This window comes from Ctenopharyngodon idella, chromosome 4 (genome assembly GCF_019924925.1).
Source record: "Ctenopharyngodon idella isolate HZGC_01 chromosome 4, HZGC01, whole genome shotgun sequence".
In the NCBI taxonomy this organism is placed as follows: Eukaryota; Metazoa; Chordata; class Actinopteri; order Cypriniformes; family Xenocyprididae; genus Ctenopharyngodon; species Ctenopharyngodon idella.
Window position 1 is genome coordinate 23,662,811 of NC_067223.1, and position 26,904 is coordinate 23,689,714.

Below are 26,904 nucleotides of genomic sequence, written 5' to 3' on the forward strand. Positions count from 1 at the left end.
GTGTGTTTGGTTCTGCTTTGTGTTCTTCTGAAGCTATTGTAGGATTTAATAACTAACCATTTGTATATGATTTTGGAGAGAGAAAAAAAAACTGACTAAAATGTTTACTCAGCCTGTGTTTCAGTAAGGATGGTCAGTCCGTTTCGTCTGATGCCTTTTTTTTGTCTGATGCCATTTCGTCCGATGCCTAATTGTACGAGACCTGACACTGACATGGCTATGTTTACATGCACCAATTTTCGTCAACCCGAATGAATTGAATTCGATTGCAGATCTGTTTACATGTACTCTAAACATTGTAATCTGATTCAAATATTCATTTATATGTGTTTTATATACATTCTGATTAAAACATTTGCGCACGCGCTCTGCGTGTGTGACGTCATATCAATCACACTTGCGGTGACAACCATGGACGACACCAACAGAGCTCATTGTTAATTTTGTCCTGTTGACAGTGGCGTACCGGACAGGCGCGCAGGGCACGTGATAACCCAGGTTGCGTTAACAGACGATAGTCATGTATGGACGATAGCCAGAGATATTGTCAAAAGCATCAAATCTTGGCAATATTAAAAGGATTTGGTATTTCCATGTAGGCCTGTTACATTCTTCTAGTCTATTATTAGCCCATTACTATTAGGTTTGGCTTCTTTTATTATTACATTAATATTATAATAAATTAGCCCCGCAATAATTTCATAGTGCATCACCACATAACTGACGTGCTGTGAGGATAATAAAAGATTAGGCTATTAGCTATCTTTGAAATATTTTTTAGGTCTATTATACAATGAATTATAGGCCTATAATTAAAATGATTAAGTGTATAATATTTCCTAACACCGCAGTCATCAATGAAAATTAAGCGCAGCTTTACTTAAATGATTGTCTTTAAAAAAAACAACCTGTTTAACACAAAATAATATTATCATTTCCTTCACTAGCCTATATGTACGGCCACAAGAGAAATAATGGAATAAATAAGACAGTTATATGCCGTTATCAGCATATTATGTTGAAATTCGTCTCTGAGAGAATATGCTCCGTTAATGCAGCGTCAGACAGCTCCGTCACTTTTTACTTTCACTTTCTGTAGTGAATACTGACCGAGGTTGAGCCTTTTTCTCCGGCATAACTCTTGCACAAAGTTTGCACGTTGGTTCTTGTGTGATATCCATTGGCTCCCCTTCTTGTTTTAAAATGAAAAGATTTCCAATATAATGACGAAGGGATACAGCTACGCCACTGCCTGTTGGCATACAACTAAAGACGTCAACATTGTACTGCGCATGTGCCCCAGAGACTTCTGAATACGATTGAGAAAGTAGTCGGATTCAAGCGTTTACATGGTCATTTTTTGCTGTTGGATCAGATTAGAAAAGGAATAAACCACCCCTTCCAATCCGATCGAAATTTCATTCGGATCGAGCTCGATTGGATCGATTAATGTGTACGTGAATGTTTTTCAATCCAATTGAGCCGTCAATCCGATTACAAATGGATTGTTTGGGTGCATGTAAACTTAGCCATTGTTTTTCCTGAGACTTGAAGCCTTTCAGTCTGAGGCACAATGCGGTCCAATGACTGAAGCCTTTTAGTCTGAGGCGTGATGCTTTTTCATCATATGACTGAGGTCTGAGGATGTCCTAAAATGTACACCGTACCTGAGGCCTTCATAATAATGTTGATGAGAATGCTGCTCTATTTTTGTGTTGGTGTAGAAACAGAGAAACCACAGGCTTGACTTTACTGCCTTTATGACACCAAATTTGTATCACTGATGGTTCATGCTCATTGAAAGCATCATTCTGTGCCAGCCTCATTATGTCAATAAAGTTCAAAATCTTTACCCTAGCCTCCTTGAGCATTGCACCTCACATCATTTGGGACACACTGACCTCAGATCATTTCCGTTCTCAGTGTAATGTGATTGACTTGCATTAAGAAGCATCGCAGGCAATAGAAACAAACATGCAACAGAAGAACACAGATTTCAAGCACAATTAAGATACATTTTTTCATCAATTTTAATTTCACTGGATTAAGTGAGGTGACTTTTCTCTCACGTATAACTGTACTGTGCTAATTTGAACCCGGCTGCTACATCTAACCACAATAGTGTCCTCTAGGAAGAGCTTTTTGTTATGCAAATATATTGGTTTTAACAGGAAGGGTGTCACATGCTCTTACTGTGATATACTTTGCCACTTATTGACCTCAAAAGTAGAGTCTCAAATAGCAGAGGACTACAGAGTAGAAACACACATAGCTTCCATCATGTGAACAAAAATGTCTCAGCCTGTTCATGGCAATATAAACACTGAACCAAGAGTAACCATACAGTTACACATACAACACAAACATACAATTAGGAATTGAGAAAACATTTATCTTGATATCTGTCATTTTCAGGAAGTGATTATGTGAGGATCAGAAGCTCCAGAGCATCTGCAGTGTGTTTGGTGCTGCTGTGTGTTCTTCTGCTGACTGCAGTCATAGTGCTGTGTGTCCACATCCATACAAAGAGCTCAAACTACACACCAGAGACACACCAGCTACTAACTAACATCGCCAACCTCTCAGAAGAGAGAGACCAGCTACTAACTAACATCGCCAACCTCTCAGAAGAGAGAGATGGGCTGAAAATAAAGAACAAAAACCTGACCAATCAGAGAGACCAGCTACTAAACAAGAACATAGCCTTGACAAATGAAAGGGATGAATTAACTAAAGAAAGTGACCAGTTCAATCAGAAGAGAAATGAACTGTGGAAGTTGCTCAATGAAATGGGTAATGTTAAATTATTGTGCAATTACTTGTGCAAGTGTTTACTTAAATATCTAATTGGGGTCATTCCATAAACTTGCACTATCTTTATATGCATCTAGTTATATATACCATAACCTAACCCACACCCCCACACACAGTTTTAAGTATCAAAGAACTGTCATAATTCAGTACAGGTGGGAAAAAAAATAGTCAATGATCTGGTTGTGTTTACAGGTGGATATATTTACCAATCCAGTCTTTACTTCATTTCCTCTGAGAAGAGGAACTGGACTGAGTGCAGAAGATACTGTACAGAGAGAGGAGCAGATCTGATCATCATAAACAACAGAGAGGAACACGTGAGTGAAAAATAGATTGGGCACCAAAGGTTGTGCTGCTCACAGTATGAATGTCTACTCACCAACACAGACCATAAGAGTTAGTTCACCCAAAAATGATCATTCTGTCATCAATTCCTCACCCTCCTGTCTTTTCAAACCCATAAGACTTTCGTTCTTCTTCAGAAAACAAATGAAGATATTATGAAATCTGAAAGATTTCTGTCCCTCCAACGAAAGTGTATTCACCCAAAACTGTTCTTGCTTAATGCATGAAAACAAAGTTGCTCTATGTTCGCTGATCAATGTTTATATGTGAATAAAACACTAAATTAAATCTGTTCATCATATAAAGCGATCGTGTCTCTTTGGAACACTTAAACCGCTAAATTCATATGAATTACGTTTACAATCTCTTTATGAACTTATTGAAGCATCATAGTTTTGGATGAATAGACTTAATGGAGGGACAGAAATCTCTCAGATTTCATTAAAAATATTGTGTACTGGAACAACATGAGTGTGAGGAATTGATGACAGGATTTTCAGTTTCAGGTGAACTAACCCTTTAAATGTTGCTTCCTGCTTCATTCTACTAGGAGTTTGTTAAAAAGATGTCTGATGGTACTGGAGTCTGGATTGGTCTGACTGACAGTGATGTGGAGGGCAGATGGAAATGGGTTGATGGCGCCAACATGACCTCTGGGTGAGAAATCACTGAATTAGACCAATTATTCTCTAATAAATGATCATATCTCACAGTCAGTATCATATCACACAGAAAGCAGCACTGAACATCTAATGCTGATCTGTTGATGCAGGTTCTGGGCGACTGGAGAACCAAATGGATATAAAAAAGAGAACTGTGCTGTGTTATATTCATCAGGGTGGTATGATTATCGCTGTAATGATGCTTTTAAATGTATCTGTGTGAAAAATACTTAAAAACAGAAAAAGAAAAGAAAGAAAGAAAAAGAAAAAAAAGAGCAATTAAATATATTTGTGAAGTGTGTTGTAACTGAGTCAAGTTTCTTAATATTCTCACCATAGATGTAAATAATGGCAGTAACTACTGTATCGGGTCAGTGGGTAAAGTACACGAGGACATCTTATCACAATAAATACATTATTTACACTCTGACCAGGAATATGGTCCAGCTCTGCATGATTTTATCTCTTGGTGAAACAGTATGAAATTAGACTTAAATGTCTCAAAAACTAAAGAGATGGTTATCAATTTTAGCAGGAAAACACTTGCACTTGTGATTATTAATGGTACACAGGTCATTAGAATAAATGAAAATTTCCAGGCAGGTGTGTTGGAGCTAAACTCTACATGAAGAGGAATAAACACCTATAAACTATTGCCAGTTCTTGACCCTATGTAGACCTTAATCTGTTTAAATATCACAAAATATCCATGTCAGTCACTTTCTCAAACACAAGGTGTAGTTTTTTTGTGATTGTGTTTCACTGGGAACAGGATTAACTGAATGGAGATCAGTTACATTCCTCAAATTTAATAGATTCAGGAATATGAATGATTACCGAATTAAGCAGTAATGAGGGATCAGGAGATAAGGCACAGGATAGCATCAAGTCCCAGGTCAGGTGATCGACCACAACTCAATGTATAATCAATGTCACATTTATCAAGAGGGTGCTTCTCATTTTTTTAATTGTCCATCCTCATCTACCTTCACTAAAGGAAAGATGCAGTACGAGGGCTGTGTGTGAAGTATGACGTTCTTGCTCATGTTCATGTCTAAAGCAAGATACATGCACTTTTTAAGAATGTAGAAAAATGGATGGTTTATTGAAACTCTTAAATTAATGCATCTTATTAGATTCAGTTACAATAAATCAAGTGCAAATAACAAGCACGCAAAGAAAGGAACAGATAAATGATAAGATAGATGCACCATTGTTTGAAAGCCATTTATGTCAGGTGGTTCAACACAAGACTTCAGTATAGGATGCACCTGTGTTTTTAGACTCCTGAGAAGTGCACATGCAAAACCAAAATGGGCGTTTACCAATCAGTGGCCATTTTCAAACTACAATTGGTGTTTTTCAACCATTTTTCAACAGACTTGCTAAAATCATGAAGGCCCACCCCTAAACCAAGCCCCCTGTGGATTAGAGCAAATTGGCTAAAGTGGTTGAAAATACCCATCATGAACTGATGCGCCCCACTGATTGTGAAACAACCACTAGTGTTCTGCACAGATACATACCTGCATGATCTTGTGTTCATCAACTACAGGGCTGAATGTGTTTTGTTGCACAATGAGTTTGCACTGCAATTCAGAGCTGTAAGATTTACGAAATTTTCCCCGAAATACATAAGTATGTGGCCGGTGAACTGCGAGAAGAATGGAGTCAACTTTATTGTTTCATACAGATTGTGTATCTGATATGAATAAAACACTTTGTCCAATTATATAGGATTGAAGGGGTTATTATTGCAGCTTCCTTAGACATCTGTGTATGGAATAGGACAAGCGCGTCTGTCTCTAGCTCAGCGCCCAAGCATTGAATTTAGCAGTGAATTTTTGCATTTTATTCTTTGCCATTATCCTAACTGAACACTGGGTGTATTACAACTTCAGAATTATATTCGTATTGACTGATAAGATATTGCTAAGAGTGGTCCAGACCAACCTTACAAACGAATGACTTACAGAAGGTATACTTAACTAACGTTAAGGTACAGCTTAAGGTATAATTTAAGCATGACGTAGAGATAAGAAGGTTTCTGGAAATCCAGCCCAAATCACTGTTCAATGTCACTGTGTCCACCCATGTGTGCTGTCGACTTTCATCGAAATTTCAATGCTGATCCACACACTTTAAACAATGAAATGTCAATCTCAACCAAAATGATGGATTGGATCAAAACTCAACATTGTATCAATGTCACCATGCTATCTGGGTAGTTGAAGGGGTCATGACAAATCAAATTTGCCCTTTTGACATATAACAAGTCTTTGTACCATTAGAACATCCTTCAAGTTTTGCTCATGAAACATGGCAAGTTTCTAACGACTTTTTCCACCTAAATCTCCTCACTCCATCTGGATACAGCTACCTGGCCAAACCTCCTTTAACATCTAGAGGTGGTGGTCTGGCTGCTGTCTACCGCAGCAATATCCCTCTCAATACTATCGATCTTCATGTGACATTATCTTTTGAATATCTAGTTCTCAAAATCTCTGGTACTTCTCCATTGCTTGTAGTTCTCCTGTATCGTCCACCCAAATCAATGTCTGATTTTTTCAGTGAACTGCATGAACTGTTAACTCTTACCTGTGCCATGTCTCCTTCAGTTATATTACTTGGTGATTTCAAACAACACATTGATAGTGATCGTGCAGATTCCCGTGAACTCATGTCAGTGTTTGAATGTTTCAGTCTCGTACAGCATGTTGATTTTCCTACACACTTAAAAGATCACACACTGGATTTGGTCTCTACTGCTGGTTTACTTAATGTTTCTGTGTTTGGCTCTCAAATTGGACTTTCTCATCACCTCTTCATTGAACTAAACTGTGAAATGCCTTAGGGTGAAATCCACCATAACCTACCGTAACCTCAATTCTATCAATCCATTACTGTTTTCTGAATCTGTACAAACATATCTGTCCAACATTACTGAACACACTAGCACCCTTGAAATCCTTGCCAAATATAATGCCTCCATTTCCAACTCTCTTGATATACATGCTCCTCTTAAATGTAGACTTGTACACATACATCTCCCTGGTTTACCTATACACTTCGCAAACTGAAAACTACTGGTCGCCGCCTTGAAGGCCTTTACAGGAAAACTGGTTTGAATGTGCATCTTATTGCCTACAAGGAACATATACAGTTATACAAATCCGCTCTAAATACTGTATGCTCCAGCTACTACTCTACCCTCATTACTAATGCATCCTCTCGTCCTAAAACACTGTTTTCTGTGGTCAATAAACTCACCAACCCTCCTGCACCTGTCATGAGTAACTCAGCGGACCTCTGTGAGTCATTCTTACACTTCTTTCAAAATAAAATAAATCGCATATATGATCTCTTTCCACCTATTTACTCCTCTCACCTCTCGCATGACTTCCCCTCTGATTTTGTACCTGGTACTTTTACTGACTTTAACCCTCCAACCCCTGTTTATATCTCTGAGCTAATCAAGAAATCAAACGTATCTTTCTGTTGTCTTGATCCTGCTCCTACTGCTCTACTTAAAAACTGCACCTGTCATCTCACTGCCTATTTCACTTCTCATTTCTCAACTACTCAGTACTGGTGCTGTTCCTCTGGAATTATGTCGGCTTGTATTAATGATATAAATGCTTGGATGACCAGTAACTTTCTCAAACTCAACACAGATAAAACAGATCTACTTCTTGTTGCTTCACCAAAAACTGTATCTTGTTTCTGTCTAGACAATGTTAACATTGCTGGAGTCTTGGTTCGACCTTCCACCTCCGTTAAAAACCTGGGTATAATCTTCGACTCATCTCTCTACTTCCTTCCACACATCTCTACACTCACTAAGTCAGCCTTCTTTCACATCCGTAATATTGCACGTTTACGTCCCTTCTTAAATATCAATGATGCTGAGACACTGGTTCACGCATTCATTACTTCCTGACTCGACTACTGTAATTCTCTTTTCTATGGTTTACCAAATACAATAATTAATAAGCTCCGATATATTCAGAACAGCTAGGGTTCTCACTTTACTCCCATTCTACACAGACTCCATTGGCTAACCGTTCGTTTTCGTATTCAATACAAGATATTCCTCATCACATTCAAAGCACTTCATGTTCTTGTCCCCCCCAGTATATTTCTGATCTCATTCATATCATTCATCTCATCTCATTCATCAGTTTCGGAACCACTGGTTCTTAATACTGTGTGTGGTTACCTGGATGTTTTTTTGTGATGGTTGTTCATGAGTCCCTTGTTTGTCCTGAACAGTTAAACTGAGCTCTGTTCTTCAGAAAAATCCTCCAGGTCCTGCAGATTCTTCAGTTTTCAAGCATCTTTTGCATATTTGAACCCTTTCCAGCAGTGACTGTATGATTTTGAGATCCATCTTTTCACACTGAGGACAATTGAGGGACTCAAACACAACTATTAAAAAAGGTTCAAAGATTAATTGATGCTCCAGAAGGAAACAGGATGCATTAAGAGCCGGGGGGTGAAGACTTTTTGAATTTGAAGATCGAGGTAAATTGTACTTAATTTGTCTTCTGGGAAACATGTAAGTATCTAATGTTGTTTCCGAAGGACAGTACTAAAAAAAAAAAACATATTTCAACAAAATAAGAACAAATTGGACATCTTCATCCTGTTCAAAAGTTTCCACCCCCGTCCTGCATTACTAAATTGGTTTGTTTTGCCTCTTTGTTGCCTTACCTCAGATTTCATGATTTCCCAACACAAAAAAAAAAATTCAGGAAAGCATGGGTGAGACTGATATGGCGAGATGAAGGTTCTTGTTTTAAAAAAAAAAACGTGTGGGAGTGCGTTCGTGCATTTCCAAACTGAGAATGTTTACATCTCATCTCATCTTGAACCTGCTGAAATGTTCCTGTAAATATATTTCCTTTCCAAATGTGCATTTCCCCAGTAACCTGCCACAGTCCAGTGCTTGTTCTAAACGTTGTAGAGGAATTTTATTTTTATTATTTATTCTCCTGATTTATAAATGGATGCATTGACACTTGTTTTCTCTCTGTCTTGTGTATCATTTAAAACAGCTTGTTCAGTGGAAAATTACTGCTAATGCTGTTCTCTTTTAAGAAACGCTTCTGAAACTAACAAAGGAAGTGAGGCAAAGGTGCAAATGTGTTTGTCTGGACAGCTTGGACTTCAGTAGGTCATCTGCTAAGATTTAGACCCCGCTCTTTTTTTTTTCAGTTTTTATGATCCTAATATAGTAACGTGTTATGATTGGTTTGGGGTAACAAGGAACAATAAGAGGGGTATATAAGACAGCCGCACTGGGTGAGGGTGTTCTTCTCTGTAGAACTCTGTTGATTTTATTCTTGCAAGAAGGTTGTTTAATGCAGATACAAAGACATTTCCTGAGTGTTTGTTTCATTACATTCTCACCACTGAAAGAATGAAGAATTTTTCCACAATAACGAATATGTCACTGAAATCAAAATCAACTATTCTTTTTTTTTTATGGAATATTGCAGTATTTATGAATGATTTATCAATGCACATCACATTTAAAATTCATGTGCCCCCATAATCTTAAATTAAAATAACTTCCCCTCCCTCTTGCAATGACACCTTTTCTTCTCTGATGACGTGTTTACTGGAGCGAGAGCGGCACAACCTGTCAATCACATGACATTACAGCAATGACCGAGTTTCACTCAGATATACATCACAAAAGGGAAGAAAGACTCACAACTACTGTTTCATGTCAAAGGGTCTGATGTCATGTTTTTGTTTTCACACATTGACCACAAGTTTGTTTGTCACTGGCTTTAAAAAGAAGACGAGTGCTGACTACATCTACAAGGAACAAGGAACAAGATCATTTAATGTTTGACGGTTAAAGAGCAGAAATGTCTGATGGTATTTATGAAGATGTGATCAGGACTGAGTCTGAGAGAATGAACACAGACAGAATGGAGATGATGGTGGAAATCTGTGAGAGTGCAGAATGTGTGAGAGATCATGACTTCAGGACAGAGACAAACACACTCCAACCACTTCAGCGTACAGGTAATCACATTCATTACTTTGATCAAATCATCAGAGTCTGCACATGTTCAGTCATCTAATGTCAGACCTGTGGTGTTCAGAAGTGATTGTGTGAAGATCAGAAGCAGCTACAGTGTGTTTGGTTCTGCTTTGTGTTCTTCTGATGCTATTGTAGGATTTAATAACTAAGCATTTGTATATGATTTTGGAGAGAGAAAAAAAAAAACGGACTAAAATGTTTACTCAGCCTGTGTGTTTCAGTTAGGATGGTCAGTCAGTTTTGTCCGATGCCTTTTTTTTTGTCTGAGGCCGTTTCGTCCGATATCTAATTGTACGAGACCTGACACTGACGTTGTTTTTCCTGAGACCTGAAGCCTTTTAGTCTGAGGCGTGATGCTTTTTCATCATATGACTGAGGTCTGAGGATGTCCTAAAATGTACACCGTACCTGAGGCCTTCATAATAATGTTGATGAGAATGCTGCTCTATTTTTGTGTTGGTGTAGAAACAGAGAAACCACAGGCTTGACTTTACTGCCTTTATGACACCAGATTTGTATCACTGATTGTTCAGATACTCATTGAAAGCATCATTCTGTGCCAGCCTCATTATGTCAATAAAGTTCAAAATCTTTACCCTAGCCTCCTTGAGCATTGCACCTCACATGATTTGAGACACACTGACCTCAGACCATTTCCGTTTTCAGTGTAATGTGATTGACTTACATTAAGAAGCATCGCAGGCAATAGAAACAAACATGCAACAGAAGAACACAGATTTCAAGCACAATTAAGATACATTTTCTCATCAATTTTAATTTCACTGGATTAAGTAAAGTGACTTTTCTCTCACGTATAAACGTACTGTGCTAATTTGAACCCGGCTGCTACATCTAACCACAATAGTGCCCTCTAGGAAGAGCTTTTTGTTATGCAAATATATTGGTTTTAACAGGAAGGGTGTCACATGCTCTTACTGTGACATACTTTGCCACTTATTGACCTCAACTTCTAAAAATAGAGTCTCAAATAGCAGAGGACTACAGAGTAGAAACACACGTAGCTTCCATCATGTGAACAAAAATGTCTCAGCCTGTTCATGGCAATATAAACACTGAACCAAGAGAAACCATACAGTTACACATCCAACACAAACATACAATTAGGAAACTGAGAAAACATTTATCTTGATGTCTGTCATTTTTAGGAAGTGATTATGTGAGGATCAGAAGCTCCAGAGCAGCTGCAGTGTGTTTGGTGCTGCTGTGTGTTCTTCTGCTGACTGCAGTCATAGTGCTGTGTGTCCACATCCATACAAAGAGCTCAAACTACACACAAGAGACACACCAGCTACTAACTAACATCACCAACCTCTCAGAAGAGAGAGATGGGCTGAAAATAAAGAACAAAAACCTGACCAATGAGAGAGACCAGCTACTAAACAAGAACATAGCCTTGACAAATGAAAGGGATGAATTAACTAAAGAAAGAGACCAGTTCAATCAGAAGAGAAATGAACTGTGGAAGTTGCTCAATGAAATGGGTAATGTTAAATTATTGTGCAATTACTTGTACAAGTGTTTACTTAAATATCTAAATGGGGTCATTCCATAATCTTTATTGTCTTTATATACATTTAGTTATATATACTAATATATACTTAATATATATATTAGGTGCCACTATCATAAACTAATGTCATAATTCAGTACAGGTGGGAAAAGGTGCTAGTCAATGATCTGGTTGTGTTTACAGGTGGATATATTTATCAATCCAGTCTTTACTTCATTTCCTCTGAGAAGAGGAACTGGACTGAGTGCAGAAGATACTGTACAGAGAGAGGAGCAGATCTGATCATCATAAACAACAAAGAGGAACACGTGAGTGAAAAATAGATTGGGCACCAAAGGTTGTGCTGCTCACAGTATGAATGTCTACTCACCAACACAGACCATAAGAGTTAGTTCACCCAAAATTGATCATTCTGTCATCAATTCCTCACCCTCCTGTCTTTTCAAACCCATAAGACTTTCATTCTTCTTCAGAAAACAAATGAAGATATTATGAAATCTGAAAGATCTCTGTCCCTCCAACGAAAGTGTATTCACCCAAAACTCTGACGGTTCAAACTGCTTCAAACAGCGAACGTTTGTCCGCTGATCAATGTTTATATGTGAATAAAACACTAAATTAAATCTGTTCATCATATAAAGCGATCGCGTCTCTTTGGAACACTTAAACTGCTAAATTCATATGAATTACATTTACAATCTCTTTATGAACTTATTGAAGCATCATAGTTTTGGATGAATAGACTTAATGGAGGGACAGAAATCTCTCAGATTTCATTAAAAATATTGTGTACTGGAACAACATGAGTGTGAGGAATTGATGACAGGATTTTCAGTTTCAGGTGAACTGAAAAAATGAGCTATTATATTAAATATATTTGTGAAGTGTGTTGTAAATGAGTCAAGTTTCTTAATATTCTCACCATAGATGTAAATAATGGCAGTAACTACTGTATCGGGTCAGTGGGTAAAGTACACGAGGACATCTTATCACAATAAATACATTATTTATTAACATACTTAATAAAGTCCAAACAATGAGTTCAGTCAAATATAACCAACCGTAGCTTGAACTCAGACCACAAAACTATTAGCTTTGATGGAACATAAAACCTTTAGATGACACACAGCTCCTATACTGAAGATTGACCAGATCAATGCAGTGACAGACACAGATAACATGCAGTTGTAACCCAGGTTACTAGTGGTTAGTGACTGAGAAAGAAAAAAATAAATAAACCTTTGAAGTAAACAAACTATATATAAAACAATATATTAAACTAAGTATAAAGAGGCTGAAACCATAAATTATGATGTAATTAATTTTACTAATTACATAAAATTGTATATAATATAAATATATATGTATAAAATATTGAAGGTTTCAAAATTCTCCAATAATATTCTCACATTATAAAGTATCCAATGAGATCGCGCCTGAGATCGCGTTCGAGATCTTTCTCTTTTCTCTCTTATCTCTGATGCAAACGGACGCTTCTCGCTATCCCGGGAGATTCAGCGCCTTCCTGAGATGTCTGTTTGAGTTTCGTGGAGCCAGCCGCTGAATGTTGCCTGATGTGGATTAATCAAAGCATGAATCCTTGTGAATCGTCTCAACTCCTTCCTGCACTTTCTATGTGCATCTTGGAGTTGGACTGGTGGCCACCAGTAGAGTGAATCCTTAACTTCTTGTGAACTTAACCGTGTGGTCGTCGAACGGTAGGATGGGAATTGCACAACAAACAGACTGAATTACACCACGTTCAAGGAACTTTTTTTCCAGGAACGGAACTGAATTCATGGACTGATTTTGATTTTTATATTTTATTTTTTTCATTTTGAGGTCTTCCATTTTATGGTGAATGAACCCTGTGGTTACTGGTTATTCAGTCCAATAGCTGAAATTTTATTTGTTCATGTTAAACTGATTGGATGTTAATGTGTAAAGAGTGAAAACTAAATAGGGTTAAATTCAAGAACAAGTAATTCAGACAGAAAGGACAGTGAAAGTTTATTTTATTTAGTCTCAATTTATACACAAACAAATTACATTTGCCCTAATTGAATTCTGAACTGAAAATTAATTGTAATAAGTGAAACAACTATCAAATTCCTGGAAAGGAGGAGGAATAAAATAATCAATGGGAATGCCATTGAATCAGTATTACACTATGATTGATTCCACATCACCATTGTTGAATCAATATTGAAATGATCAAAATTAATATGGTAATGTCAGTGAATCAACGTTACACTATGATGTTGATTGTACATCAGTGCTACTGAATCAATATTGAAATATACAAAACTAATCATTGGTAAATATTGTTTGAAATATTGTCAGTCCTTTTTGTCTTTAGCCCAGGCGAGACGCTTCTGACGCTGTCTGTTGTTTGAGAGTGGCTTGACACAAGTAATGCGACAGCTGAAACCCATGTGTTGCATACGTCTGTGCGTAGTGGTTCTTGAAGCACTGACTCCAGCTGCAGTCCACTCTTTGTGAATCTCCCCCACATTTTTGAATGGGTTTTGTTTCACAATCCTCTCCAGGGTGCAGTTATCCCTATTGCTTGTACACTTTTTTTCTACCACATCTTTTCCTTCCCTTCGTCTCTCTATTAATGTGCTTGGACACAGAGCTCTGTGAACAGCCAGCCTCTTTTGCAATGACCTTTTGTGTCTTGCCCTCCTTGTGCAAGGTGTCAGTGGTCGTCTTTTGGACAACTGTCAAGTCAGCAGTCTTCCCCATGATTGTGTAGCCTACAGAACTAGACTGAGAGACCATTTAAAGGCCTTTGCAGGTGTTTTGAGTTAATTAGCTGATTAGAGTGTGGCACCAGGTGTCTTCAATATTGAACCTTTTCACAATATTCTAATTTTCTGAGATACTGAATTTGGGATTTTCCTTAGTTGTCAGTTATAATCATCAAAATTAAAAGAAATAAACATTTGAAATATATCAGTCTGTGTGTAATGAATGAATATAATACACAAGTTTCACTTTTTGAATGGAATTAGTGAAATAAATCAACTTTTTGATGATATTCTAATTATATGACCAGCACCTGTATACCATCCAGGTAGAACACTGAATCACTGTGCTGAACATCTTAGTGGAGTTCTCCGTGTACTGTTTCAGTCTTCCTGAGATCTAGGGTTGGTACCTGATCTGTGGAAAAGATCAACTATTGTTCCAATACCTAAAAAAGCTAAGACAGATTCTTTTAATGACTATCATTCTATTGCCTTGACCTCTTTGGTCATGAAGGCGTTTGAAAAAGAGATCAAAAAGCATATAATGACGGCTTTAGATCTGCTGCAGTTTGCATATTGTGCTGGAAGAGGTGTAGATGATGCAAAACTGTTTGTTAAATATTCTCTATCAGCATCTGGAAAATAGTGGGACATTTCCACGGCTTTTGTTTGTGGATTTCTCGTCAGCATTTAACACTCTACAACCTGTTAATTTAGGGAAAAAAAATATTAGTCAGTTTAATTTTAACCATGGTTTAGTCTCATGGATTATGAACTTCTTAACAGATAGGCCCCAAAGGGTTAGGGTTAATGGGGTTTTATTGGACATGTTAAACACTTCTATAGGTTCACCACAAGGTTGTGCACTCTCCCCAATCTTTTTTTTATATTATACACTAATGATTGTCAGAGTTTACAACATAACAGTCATTTGGTAAAATATGTGGATGATCCTGTTCTTCTTTCCTTGCTTTCACACTCTGACCAGGAATATGGTCCAGCTCTGCACGATTTTATCTCTTGGTGTAACAGTATGAAACTAGGCTTAAATGTCTCAAAAACTAAAGAGATGGTTATCAATTTTAGCAGGAAAACACTTGCACTTGTGATTATTAATGGTGCACAGGTTATTAGGATAAATGAAAATTTCCAGGCAGGTGTGTTGGAGCTAAACTCTACATGAAGAGGAATAAACACCTATAAACTATTGCCAGTTCTTGACCCTATGTAGACCTTAATCTGTTTAAATATCACAAAATATCCATGTCAGTCACTTTCTCAAACACAAGGTGTAGTTTTTTTGTGATTGTGTTTCATTGGGAACAGGATTAACTGAATGGAGATCAGTTACATTCCTCAAATTTAATAGATTCAGGAATATGAATGATTACCGGATTAAGCAGTAATGAGGGATCAGGAGATAAGGCACAGGATAGCATCAAGTCCCAGGTCAGGTGATCGACCACAACTCAATGTATAATCAATGTCACATTTATCAAGAGGATGCTTCTCATTTTTTTTAATTGTCCATCCTCATCTACCTTCACTAAAGGAAAGATGCAGTACGAGGGCTGTGTGTGAAGTATGACGTTCTTGCTCATGTTCATGTCTAAAGCAAGATACATGCACTTTTTAAGAATGTAGAAAAATGGATGGTTTATTGAAACACTTAAATTAATGCGTCTTATTAGATTCAGTTACAATAAATCAAGTGCAAATAACAAGCACGCAAAGAAAGGAACAGATGAATGATAAGATAGATGCACTATTGTTTGAAACCCAATTGTTTGAAAGCCATTGATGTCAGGTGGTTTAACACAAGACTTCAGTATAGGATGCACCTGTGTTTTTAGACTCCTGAAAAGCACACATGCAAAACCAAAATGGGTATTTAACAATCAGTGGCCATTTTCAAACTACAATTGGTGTTTTTCAACCATTTTCAACAGACTTGCTAAAATCATGAAGGCCCACCCCTAAACCAAGCCCCCAGTGGATTAGAGCAGTCTTCCTGAGAAGATCGGGTAAAGCGGTTGGAAAATGCCCATCGTGAACTGACACGCCCCACTGATTGGGACACATGCAATAGTGAGTTGGCGTTGATACGGTTTCCATATGTATAGCAGAAAACGTTACCATTGTAAGTGAACCTTAATCATATCTTGCTCTCATTCCTGAAACTCTTATTTGAATAAACAAATAATTTTAGTTTTCTTCTGATGGCTGCGTTCACACAACAGTAGAATACAGATGTCAGTCCTGTTTGGTTCTGTTCACACAGTCTAGATATGAAACTAAAGTGACTTCCTTTCAGGATTACAAATTAATTTTGTGAGTAAATTAATTAAACAGGGAGAGTCTAAATATGCAAGAAACAAGTGATAATGAGAAGCAACTTTCCCTAGAAATGTTGAGCAACCAGCAGAAATACTCTAGAAACCAGATCGAAAACCCTCATCTTTAACAGGAAGTGTTTGTGTGAAGATCAGAAGCTCCAGAGCAGCTACAGTGTGTTTGGTGCTGCTGTGTGTTCTTCTGCTGACTGCAGTCATAGTGCTGTGTGTCACGTTCATTCAAGAGAGACAACAGTTAATATCCAAGAATGAAAACCTGACCAATGAGAGAGACCAGCTAAAACTGGAGAAAAATGATCTTCAAATGACTCTTGGTAAACTGGGTGAGTTTCTTTTGTCATTTTAGTAGTTGCTACAGAGCAGGAATATAATCTGGTTAGTATTCATAGGTGTTTGTATGTCAAGTGTAATTCTAGTGCACATATTCACAGCATGGAAAGAGTCTATAGTACAAAATAAATTTGTTAACACTTTATTTCGATTGTCCACTTTACACATTCTACTGAATACAAGTAACTTTACAACTACATGTCAACTAACTCTCATTAGAGTATCAGTAGACTGCTTCATATTTGCTGACACTTTATTTTGATGCTCCCAACAGATATTCCACTGGCTACAAGTAACTTTACAACTACATGTCAGTTTATTCTACTAATCCAGACCCTAACCCTACCCTAACAGTCTACTAATACTCTAATGAGAGTTAGCTGACATGCAGTTGCAAAGTTATTATAGTTAGTCAATGTCTAAAGTGAACCATCAAAATAAAGTGTAACCATAAATTCAAATATAAAACCTGTTTACAAAGTATGTAAAGAATATACAAAAGTGTCCCTTTTTTAGGATAATTATAATAATAAATTTATGAAATTCCTAGATTTGGAGTGTAGGTACAATTCCTTTGAATACTATTGAGATTGTGTTCATAGCTGACACTTGTTAAGTGGTGTGTTTGGGTTTAGTGACTTATTTTAAGGGTGTTTTCACACCTAGTTCATTTGAGCCCTCCAAACGCTCGTGGTTCAGCGTGTATATGTGAAGAAACCAAGTGATCTCAAAAGAGATAGTTACCACCCACTAACACTAAAGCTCACAGATGAACGAGACAAGTTAAAAAGACTAAAAAAAAGTGCTAATAGTTAAACTGGTTGTGTTAACAAATGGATGGATTTACTATCAATCCAGTCTTTACTTCATTTCCTCTGAAGCGAGGAACTGGACTGAGAGCAGAAGATACTGTACAGAGAGAGAGGCAGATCTGATCATCATAAACAACAGAGAGGAATAAGTGTGTGTGTTTGTTTAGCTTCTACTCGTAAATGATGAAATGTATTGTAAGGCTGGAAGCTTACGCTGTTATTTTGAACCAATAATCGGAAACAAAAAGCAGTTGAAGGATGATGTGCATAATTCAGTTATCTGACTCCAATATAATTAATGTGACTCCATTAAAGTTGTTATTTTTTTACCTCTTATTCATTAAAGGCAAAAGTCTTTCTTAGAACTGATAGGAAAACGTAGGATTTAATCTGAAAGTTTAGATAACGAAAGTTACAATCAATTTAGCTTTCAACATTATCACTTACAAAAGTATCACTACAAAACACTAGTAGATAAACAGTATGTAGTAGAAAGCATATATGTCATGTGAAGCAAATTGTACAGATGTGTCATTGAGGTGTAAATGACTCTGTCTCTCCAGACAGAACCATCCTGTGCCTGGAGTGTCCCAACGGTCCTCAATCAGCATATTGATGAATCCCTCGCACTAGATGGGCATTAGCATACTGTGATGATGAAGGCCATTGTGCCACATTTAATTCACATGTATACCTTTTAAAGGGATTTCTGAAGTACTAGGGCAATAAAGAGTTCTGCAGCAAATTCAAACACGCTCTCTCTGGATCTCCCAGCACTTTCTAGTAGGCTGAAACCATAAATGAATGTTATAATGCAAGTAGAACGGGAATGAAGGCTTCGTCGGGACAGCACGGAGAAGCGCAATTACAAAACATTTAAGATGAAGAGAGACTTGGTTTTCAACTACAGTAATGAATGTGCTCAGAGAATCAGACACTATTGCTTTTTGTATAACACATTTCCCATTATGAATTATGATATCATTTGGTTCGTTGGTTCATCCGTTGGGTCGGACTGCTTTCACATCTCAAGCGAACCGTTTGAAAGCGCACCGAGACCACCTCTTCAAAGAGGTCTTGGTAAGCTTGGTATACTTTTGGTGCGCACCCGAGTGCAATTGCTGAACACCTAAACAGAACTCAATCAATTTATTCCAAACCAAGGAAACCAACAAGCAGAGAACAGAGAAGTACAAAACCAATTAACAAACTAACAGTGGATACTAGACCAGGAAAACTAAATCAAACAGAATAAAAAACATGAAAATCAGACTCTGACAGTACTACTGTACTGTCAAAAAAACAAAACAAAAAAAGACAAAAAAAAACCAGCTGAATTTATTAAAATAACCCCGTTCAAAGGTTTGTGAACCACTGGTTCTTAATACTGTGTGTGGTTACCTGGATGATCTACGACTGTTTTTATGTTTTGTGATGATTATTCATGAGTCCCTTGTTTGTTCTAAGCAGTTAAACCAAAGTCCCTTTAAAGGAACACTCCACTTTTTTTGACAATAGGCTCATTTTCCAACTCCCCTAGAGGAGTTGGAAAATGAGACTATTTTCAAAAAAAGTGGAGTGTTCCTTTAAGACCAGTCATTTCACTCGGCGGCCATCTTTGAAACGCCTCTCGGGCATGCAAGTGCAACTCCTATCTCTTAGAATGGGGAAACATCAAATTCTCCAAAGCTGTTTGCCAAGCTTTCAATTACATTTCATATTTGAAATCACCAATGAAATCTGACAACAACTGTCTCATACATTTTTTTTTTTTTTTTCCCCAAACGCTCGAATCATGACAAAAAAAACTGTATTTTTTAGGCTGGATCAAGCTAATGCACATGCGCAGACCTAAATGCACATCTCTTGTGCCTCGTTTCGGACTGTTTCTATAGAAACCGGAGCTTCTAACGGCCTCTGCAGTGACGCGATGACTTTACCAGTCGGCGATTGGCTCTTTTTTTAAGGCGGGACTTATTCCGCCATATTGCACCTTACACTTTCTCCCATTCAAAACAATACAAGTGACACGTCTTGTGTTATTCTATAGTCTTTGGTTAAACTAAGCTCTGTTCTTCAGAAAAATCCTCCAGGACCCAAATATTCTTCAGTTTTCCAGCATATTTTGCATATTTGAACCCTTTCCAGCAGTTACTGAATGATTTTGAGATCCATCTTTCACACTGAGGACAATTGAGAGACTCAAACACAACTATTAAAAAAGGTTCAAACATTCACTGATGCTCCAGAAGGAAACACGATGCATTAAGAGCCGGGGGGTGAAAACTTTTTATATTTGAAGATCAAGGTAAATTGTACTTAATTTGTCTTCCGGGAAACATGTATTTTCTGTTGCTTCCAAAGGGCAGTACTAAAAAAAAAATATATATATTTCAACAAATAAAAACAATTTGGACATTTTCATCCTGTTAAAAAGTTTTCACCCCCTGTCCTGCATTACTAAATTGGTTTGTTTTGCCTCTTTGTTGCCTTTCCTCAGATTTCACGATTTTCCCAACACACACAAAAAAAAAAATTCAAGAAAGCATGGCTGAGACTGATACGGCGAGATTAAGGTCTTTTTTTTTTTTTTTTTTTTTTTTTTTTTTTTATAAAGTATGGGAGTGTGTTCATGTGCAGTATGCATTTCCAAACTGAGGATGTTTACATCTCATCTCATCTTGAACCTGCTGAAATGTTCCTGTAAATATATTTCCTTTCCAAATGTGCATTTCCCCAGTAACCTGCCACAGTCCAGTGCTTGTTCTAAACGTTGTAGAGGAATTTTTATTGCTTATCATTTATTCTCCTGATTTATGAATGGATGCATTGATACTTGTTTTCTCTCTGTCTTGTGTATCATTTAAAACAGCTTGTTCAGTGGAAAATTACTGCTAATGCTGTTCTCTTTCAAGAAACGCTTCTGACACTAACAAAGGAAGTGAGGCAAAGGTGCAAATGTGTTTGTCTTGGACTTCAATAGGGCATCTGATAAGATTTAGACACCTCTCTTTTTTTCAGTTTTATGATCCTAATATGGTAATGTGTTATGATTGGTTTGGGGTAACAAGGAACAATAAGAGGGGTATATAAGACAGCCGCACTGGGTGAGGGTGTTCTTCTCTGTAGAAATCTTCTTTAAACAAACTTCTTGCAAGAATAAAATCAACAAAGACATTTTCTGAGTGTTTGTTTCATTACATTCTCACCACTGAAGGAATAAAGACTTTTTTCACAACAATGAATAAGTCACTATAAAATCAAAATCCACAATTCTTATTTTTTATGGAATATTGCAGTATTTATGAATGATTTATCAATGCACATCACATTTAAAATTCATGTTCCCCCCTAATCTTTAATTAAAATAACTTCCCCTCCCTCTTGTAATGACTTCTCTGATGACATGTTTACTGAAGCGAGAGCAGCACAACCTGTCAATCACATGACATTACAGCAATGACCGAGTTTCATTCGAGTATACATCACAAAAAGGAAGAAAAGACTATCACAACTACTTTTTCATGTCAACTTTAAGGGTCTGATGTCATGTTTTTGTTTTCACACATTGACCGCAAGTTTGTTTGTCACTAGCTTTAAAAAGAAGACGAGTGCTGACTACATCTACAACGAACAAAAAACAAGATCATCATTTAATGTTTGACGGTTAAAGAGCAGAAATGTCTGATGGTATTTATGAAGATGTGATCAGGACTGAGTCTGAGGGAATGAACACAGACAGAGTGGAGATGATAGTGGAAATCTATGAGAGTGCAGAATGTGTGAGAGATCATGACTTCAGGACAGAGACAAACACACACCAACCACTTCAGCGTACAGGTAATCACATTCATTACTTTGATCAAATCATCAGAGTCTGCACATGTTCAGTCATCTAATGTCATTCCTGTGGTGTTCAGAAGTGATTGTGTGAAGATCAGAAGCAGCTACAGTGTGTTTGGTTCTGATTTGTGTTCTTCTGATGCTATTGTAGGATTTAATAACTAACCATTTGTATATAATTTGAGAGAGAATTAAACTGACTAAAATGTTTTCTTAGCCTGTGTGTTTCAGTTAGGATGGTCAGTCAGTTTTGTCCGATGCCTTTTTTTTGTCTGAGGCCATTTTGTCCGATGCCTAATTGTACGAGACCAGACATTGACGTTGTTTTTTTGAGATTCAAAGCCTTTCCATGTAAGGCATGATGCCGTTTTGTCCAAATGACTGAAGCCTTTTTAGTCTGAGGCGTGATGCTTTTTCATCATATGACTGAGGTCTGAGGATGTCCTAAAATGTACACCGTACCTGAGGCCTTCATAATAATGTTGATGAGAATGCAGCTCTATCTTTGTGTTGGTGTAGAAACAGAGAAACCACAGGCTTGACTTTACAGGCATAGTGCTGTTAGTTACAATCGTTCTGTGGCAAACAAATGAAGAAGTTTTGAAGATTTCACATATGAACTTGAGGAAAAAGCTTAAAAGAACACAAAAGCACTATTGAAAGTATCATAAATTATGACTATATGATCTGGGGGTTCATTCAAAGTCTTCTGTAGTCATGAGATATCTGTAGTCATATCTTTAATTTATACTCTAGCATGTCTCCTAATCAACGTCGACTGAGTTGGTAACATCTTGACCCTTTTGAACACTATCACTTGGGAATAAGGTCTCTAGTGTTCCCTAACTTGCTGCACAGCAAAAACCCAGGCAGACTCCAGACTATGCCTTAGAATATGCTTTAAAGGGGTCATGAACTGGGTTGTTTTATTGTTTTATAATGTTTCCTGGGGTGCACTTATAATGTTAGTATGCTTTTTACATCCAAAATTGTCATAATTTATAAATAAAAGGCATTTTTCCTACCCTGATTTTAGCCCTTTGGTTTGAACGCTCTGTTTTTAGGGGCGTGTCTGTTTCTCAGTTCATCACCCCTTTAATCACAGCCAGAGGACCTCATATCAATCACAGAGAATCCCACCAGCAAAAAGAATACAACAGTTTATATAGGAAAGCATTCTACAATATGATTGGTTCTTCATATGTCAAATCCTTCTGTTACTAGTTAAAGCAAGATCTGCCCAAATCATGTTTATTAGTTCATTGGTCACTCAATATCATGAGTATTATATTATATTTAGATGGTTGTCTAGCTGTCCCTAAGTTTAATTTCCCCCTTTTCTTATATTTGGACATGATTCAGACACACACTGACTTAGGCCCAAAGTTTGAGGACATTTAGGTTTCAAAAGCATATAAATAAAAGAAAAAGAAATGTTAGTTATGATTAATTTAAAAAAATTCCATCACAGTAGCTAAGACTTAAATTGCAAAGACTGAATTGTTGTGAACATGGAGCATGACGCAACTGACAAATGCTTTGACTAGTGCTGTCAGTCACGGGAAAACCCCTTAACTGTTAAAAGGACAAGATAATACATCGGACATTTAAACAGATGTTTTATTATGAACATAGGACTAAACTCGCTCACTCGATCTCTTTCTCACAATACTCTTCTAGGAAGTGATTATGTGAGGATCAGAAGCTCCAGAGCAGCTGCAGTGTGTTTGGTGCTGCTGTGTGTTCTTCTGCTGACTGCAGTCATAGTGCTGTGTGTCCACATCCATACAAAGAGCTCAAACTACACACAAGAGACACACCAGCTACTAACTAACATCGCCAACCTCACAGAAGAGAGAGATGGGCTGAAAATAAAGAACAAAAACTTGACCAATGAGAGAGACCAGCTAAAATCAGAGGAAAATGATCTTCAAATGAGTCTTGGTAAACTGGGTGAGTTTCTTTTGTCATTTTAGTAGTTGCTACAGAGCAGGAATATAATCTGGTTAGTATTCATAGGTGTTTGTATGTCAAGTGTAATTCTAGTGCACATATTCACAGCATGGAAAGAGTCTATAGTACAAAATAAATTCAGTAACACTTTATTTCAATTGTCCACTTTACACATTCTACTGACTACAAGTAACTTTACAACTACATGTCAACTAACTCTCATTAGAGTATCAGTAGACTGTCTGCTTCATATTTGCTGACACTTTATTTTGATGCTCCCAACAGATATTTTACTGACTACAAGTAACTTTACAGCTACATGTCAGTTTATTCTACTAATCCAGACCCTAACCCTACCCTAACAGTCTACTGATACTCTAATGAGAGTTAGCTGACATGCAGTTGCAAAGTTATTATAGTTAGTCAATGTCTAAAGTGAACCATCAAAATAAAGTGTAACCATAAATTCAAATATAAAACCTGTTTACAAAGTATGTAAAGAATATACAAAAGTGTCCTATTTTTAGGATAATTATAATAATAAATTTATGAAATTCCTAGATTTGGAGTGTAGGTACAATCCCTTTGAATACTATTGAGATTGTGTTCATAGCTGACACTTGTTAAGTGGTGTGTTTGGGTTTAGTGACTTATTTTAAGGGTGTTTTCACACCTAGTTCATTTGAGCCCTCCAAACGCTCGTGGTTCAGTGTGTATATGTGAAGAAACCAAGTGATCTCAAAAGAGATAGTTACCACCCACTAACACTAAAGCTCACAGATGAACGAGACAAGTTAGACAAAAAAAATGCTAATAAGTTAAACTGGTTGTGTTTACAGATGGATGGATTTACTATCAATCCAGTCTTTACTTCATTTCCTCAGAGAAGAAGAACTGGGCTGAGAGCAGAAGATACTGTACAGAGAGAGGAGCAGATCTGATCATCATAAACAACAGAGAGGAACACGTGAGTGAAAGTGTGTGTGTGTGTGTGTGTGTGTGTGTTTAGCTGCTGCCTGTAAATGATGAAATGTCTCTGTTTTTATTCTTAGGAATTTGTCAGTAAACGTTCTGATGATTTCTGGATTGGTCTGACTGACAGTGATGTGGAGGGCAGATGGAAATGGGTTGATGGCACCAACATGACCTCTGAGTTTAACTGGTTATTATCTAATAAATGATCATATCTCACAGTCAGTATCATATCACACAGAAAGCAGCACTGAACATCTAATGCTGATCTGTTCTTTCAGGTTCTGGAGGTCTGGAGAGCCTAATAATTCCAATGGCAATGAAGACTGTGCTTCGACTCATTCAACAGGATGGAATGATTATCCATGTTATGGAGCATTTAGATGGATCTGTGAGAAGATTATTTTTAGATGACACATTTCAATAAATATGTGAGCAGAATGCATTATGAACACACAAGCAACTATAATAATGTAATAAAGCAAAAATGTAATTACTGCACAAAATGTAATGAGTATTACATTACTAATAACTTAAAACTTTTTTCTAAATCTTAAACCAGCTACAAAATGCCTCAGATTTAAATATTCATGAAATTATTACTACTGCTACTGTACTGTACATTACTTCTTATACATAACCCAAATCATCTGTATAACAACCTGTGAAGAACTAAGGTCACGTTTACCTCAGGAAGATTTGGCCAATGACTTTAGTTTCGTAGTTATCTACAAAAAAAAAAAAAAAAGAAAAGAAAAGAAAAAAAAAAAGCATCTCTATAGAGAATCATATCACTAAAATTATAAATGGTTTTGTAGGAAATAAAGTTATGACAATCATTTAAAATGTTATATCTCAAAAACGATTACAAACGTATAATTACATAGAAATCAAAAGCTTTATTTCATTAATTTAGTGTATAAAACTTAAATTGTGTTTCTGGGTCAAATCAACTCATATTGATGGAGCACATCATAATCACAAAGTTAGTAAAGTCTTTATGAAATTGTTGAGTTCACAATGCAGCCTAATAAGCTGACTTTTCTTTTATTGTAATAGTTTGATTACTCTTTATTTTAAGATGTCTTAGAGTGAAATTATACATTTAAATACTGAGTAATATCAATTAACAACATGTACTTACTATATGGTTAGGAATAGAGTTTGGTTTAGGGTTAGTTTCATGTATAATTTAATTATGCACCATTTACTGTTATAGTACTGTAAAATAAAGTATAACAGCTAGTTTTACATTAAACTATTATTACAACTGGGCTGAAATGTATTTTTAAAGGGGTCATATAATGCCACTTTTACAAGATGTAAAATAGGTCTCTGATGTCCCCAGAGTGTGTATGTGAAGTTTCAGCTCAAAATACCCCACAGATTTTTTTTATAGCATGTTAAATTTGTCACTTTGTGAGCAAAAACGCTCCGTTTTTGTGTGTGTCCCTTTAAATGCAAATGAGCTCCTGCTCCTGCTCCTAAGCAGAGGGCAGGGTTTCAAGAGCTCATGTTAGCACAAAGTGTTAGCAGCGCCAATTACCTTATAAAGACTCACTGAAAATGTCAGAAACTGTTCAGTCTTTTATGTTCAAACCGAAGTCAGACAATGGAGAGACTCAAGAAGAAGTGACAACATGTAGAATGCAACAGGACGTTTCTGAATGGTTAGTTGATGAATTTATGTAGCTGATGTGGAGTTAGCTATATTAAAGTCATTGATTAGTTAAAAAAGGAGTTTAAAAAGTGAAATCATAATCAACCAGCCCTTTTAATATTAAATATTACCTAATGAACTGTCATTACATTAAAATTTGATATAGTGTGTTGATAATATAATACATTTCTCATACAAAAACCTGACATTGTGAAAAAATTACATTGAAAAACCATCACATGAGCTTATGAAGATTTATGAAGAATTATTACATTAATTATGTAATACTTATTACATTATGTATTATATTATAAGTTGATACAACTCCTAAATCACAATTAATTGTGACTTAACAAATTCATGTTACTGTTTGAAAGGCACTTTTCTTTATTATGCTGTTGTCACGATCACCGTCTGTTCCTGTCAGTTCCTGGACTCCATTTCCCATAATCCTCCCTTCCAATCACATGCACACTCCACACCAATCACCAATTGCCACACACACCTGCAGATCATTACCTGGACTATTTAAGTCACACACACACACACTCTCTCACCGCGAAGTCTTGATTTGCCCTGGTGATCATTACTAAGCTTTTTCTTGTGGACTGTTTTCCTGGTTTAAGTTGGATTGTTTATTCTTTGTGATTCTCTGCTGCCTGCCCTGAACCTTGCCTGTGTACTGGACTGTGTTTGTTTGCCGCCTGCCCTGATCTCTGCCTGTGACCCGATACTGTTTGTCTGCCGCCTGCCTCGACCCTTGCCTGTCCCTGTTTATGTTCTTGCCTTTGCCCCTGTCTACCTGTGTATCTACTAT

At 36.9% G+C, this 26,904-nt stretch overlaps 2 protein-coding genes and 1 long non-coding RNA gene across 5 annotated transcripts in view; all 3 read left to right on the forward strand.

Annotated features, from left to right (window-relative positions):
• LOC127511210 (CD209 antigen-like protein C) overlaps positions 1 to 4,572 on the forward strand; it is a 32,194-nt gene extending 27,622 nt beyond the window's left edge. The window contains exons 3-4 of one of the 3 annotated variants that reach the window (XR_007929882.1): positions 3,710 to 3,816; positions 3,892 to 4,072. Coding sequence is in view for 1 of the 3 variants with exons in the window: in XM_051891961.1 (XP_051747921.1) it covers positions 3,710 to 3,816; positions 3,932 to 4,055 (231 nt within the window). In the remaining 2 variants the exon portion in view is untranslated. Of the gene's footprint in view, positions 1 to 3,709; positions 3,817 to 3,891 lie in introns of all 3 variants that reach the window. The other 2 variants (XR_007929883.1, XM_051891961.1) reach the window with 2 other exon arrangements.
• The window catches only part of LOC127511454 (C-type lectin domain family 4 member M-like), a 173,901-nt gene that overhangs the window by 79,819 nt on the left and 67,178 nt on the right, over positions 1 to 26,904 (forward strand). The window lies entirely within an intron of this gene.
• Positions 9,662 to 26,904, forward strand: part of LOC127511275 (uncharacterized) — a 53,206-nt gene continuing 35,963 nt past the window's right edge. The window contains exon 1 of the long non-coding RNA XR_007929952.1: positions 9,662 to 9,860. This is a non-coding gene — a long non-coding RNA (uncharacterized LOC127511275). The remainder of the gene's footprint in view (positions 9,861 to 26,904) is intronic.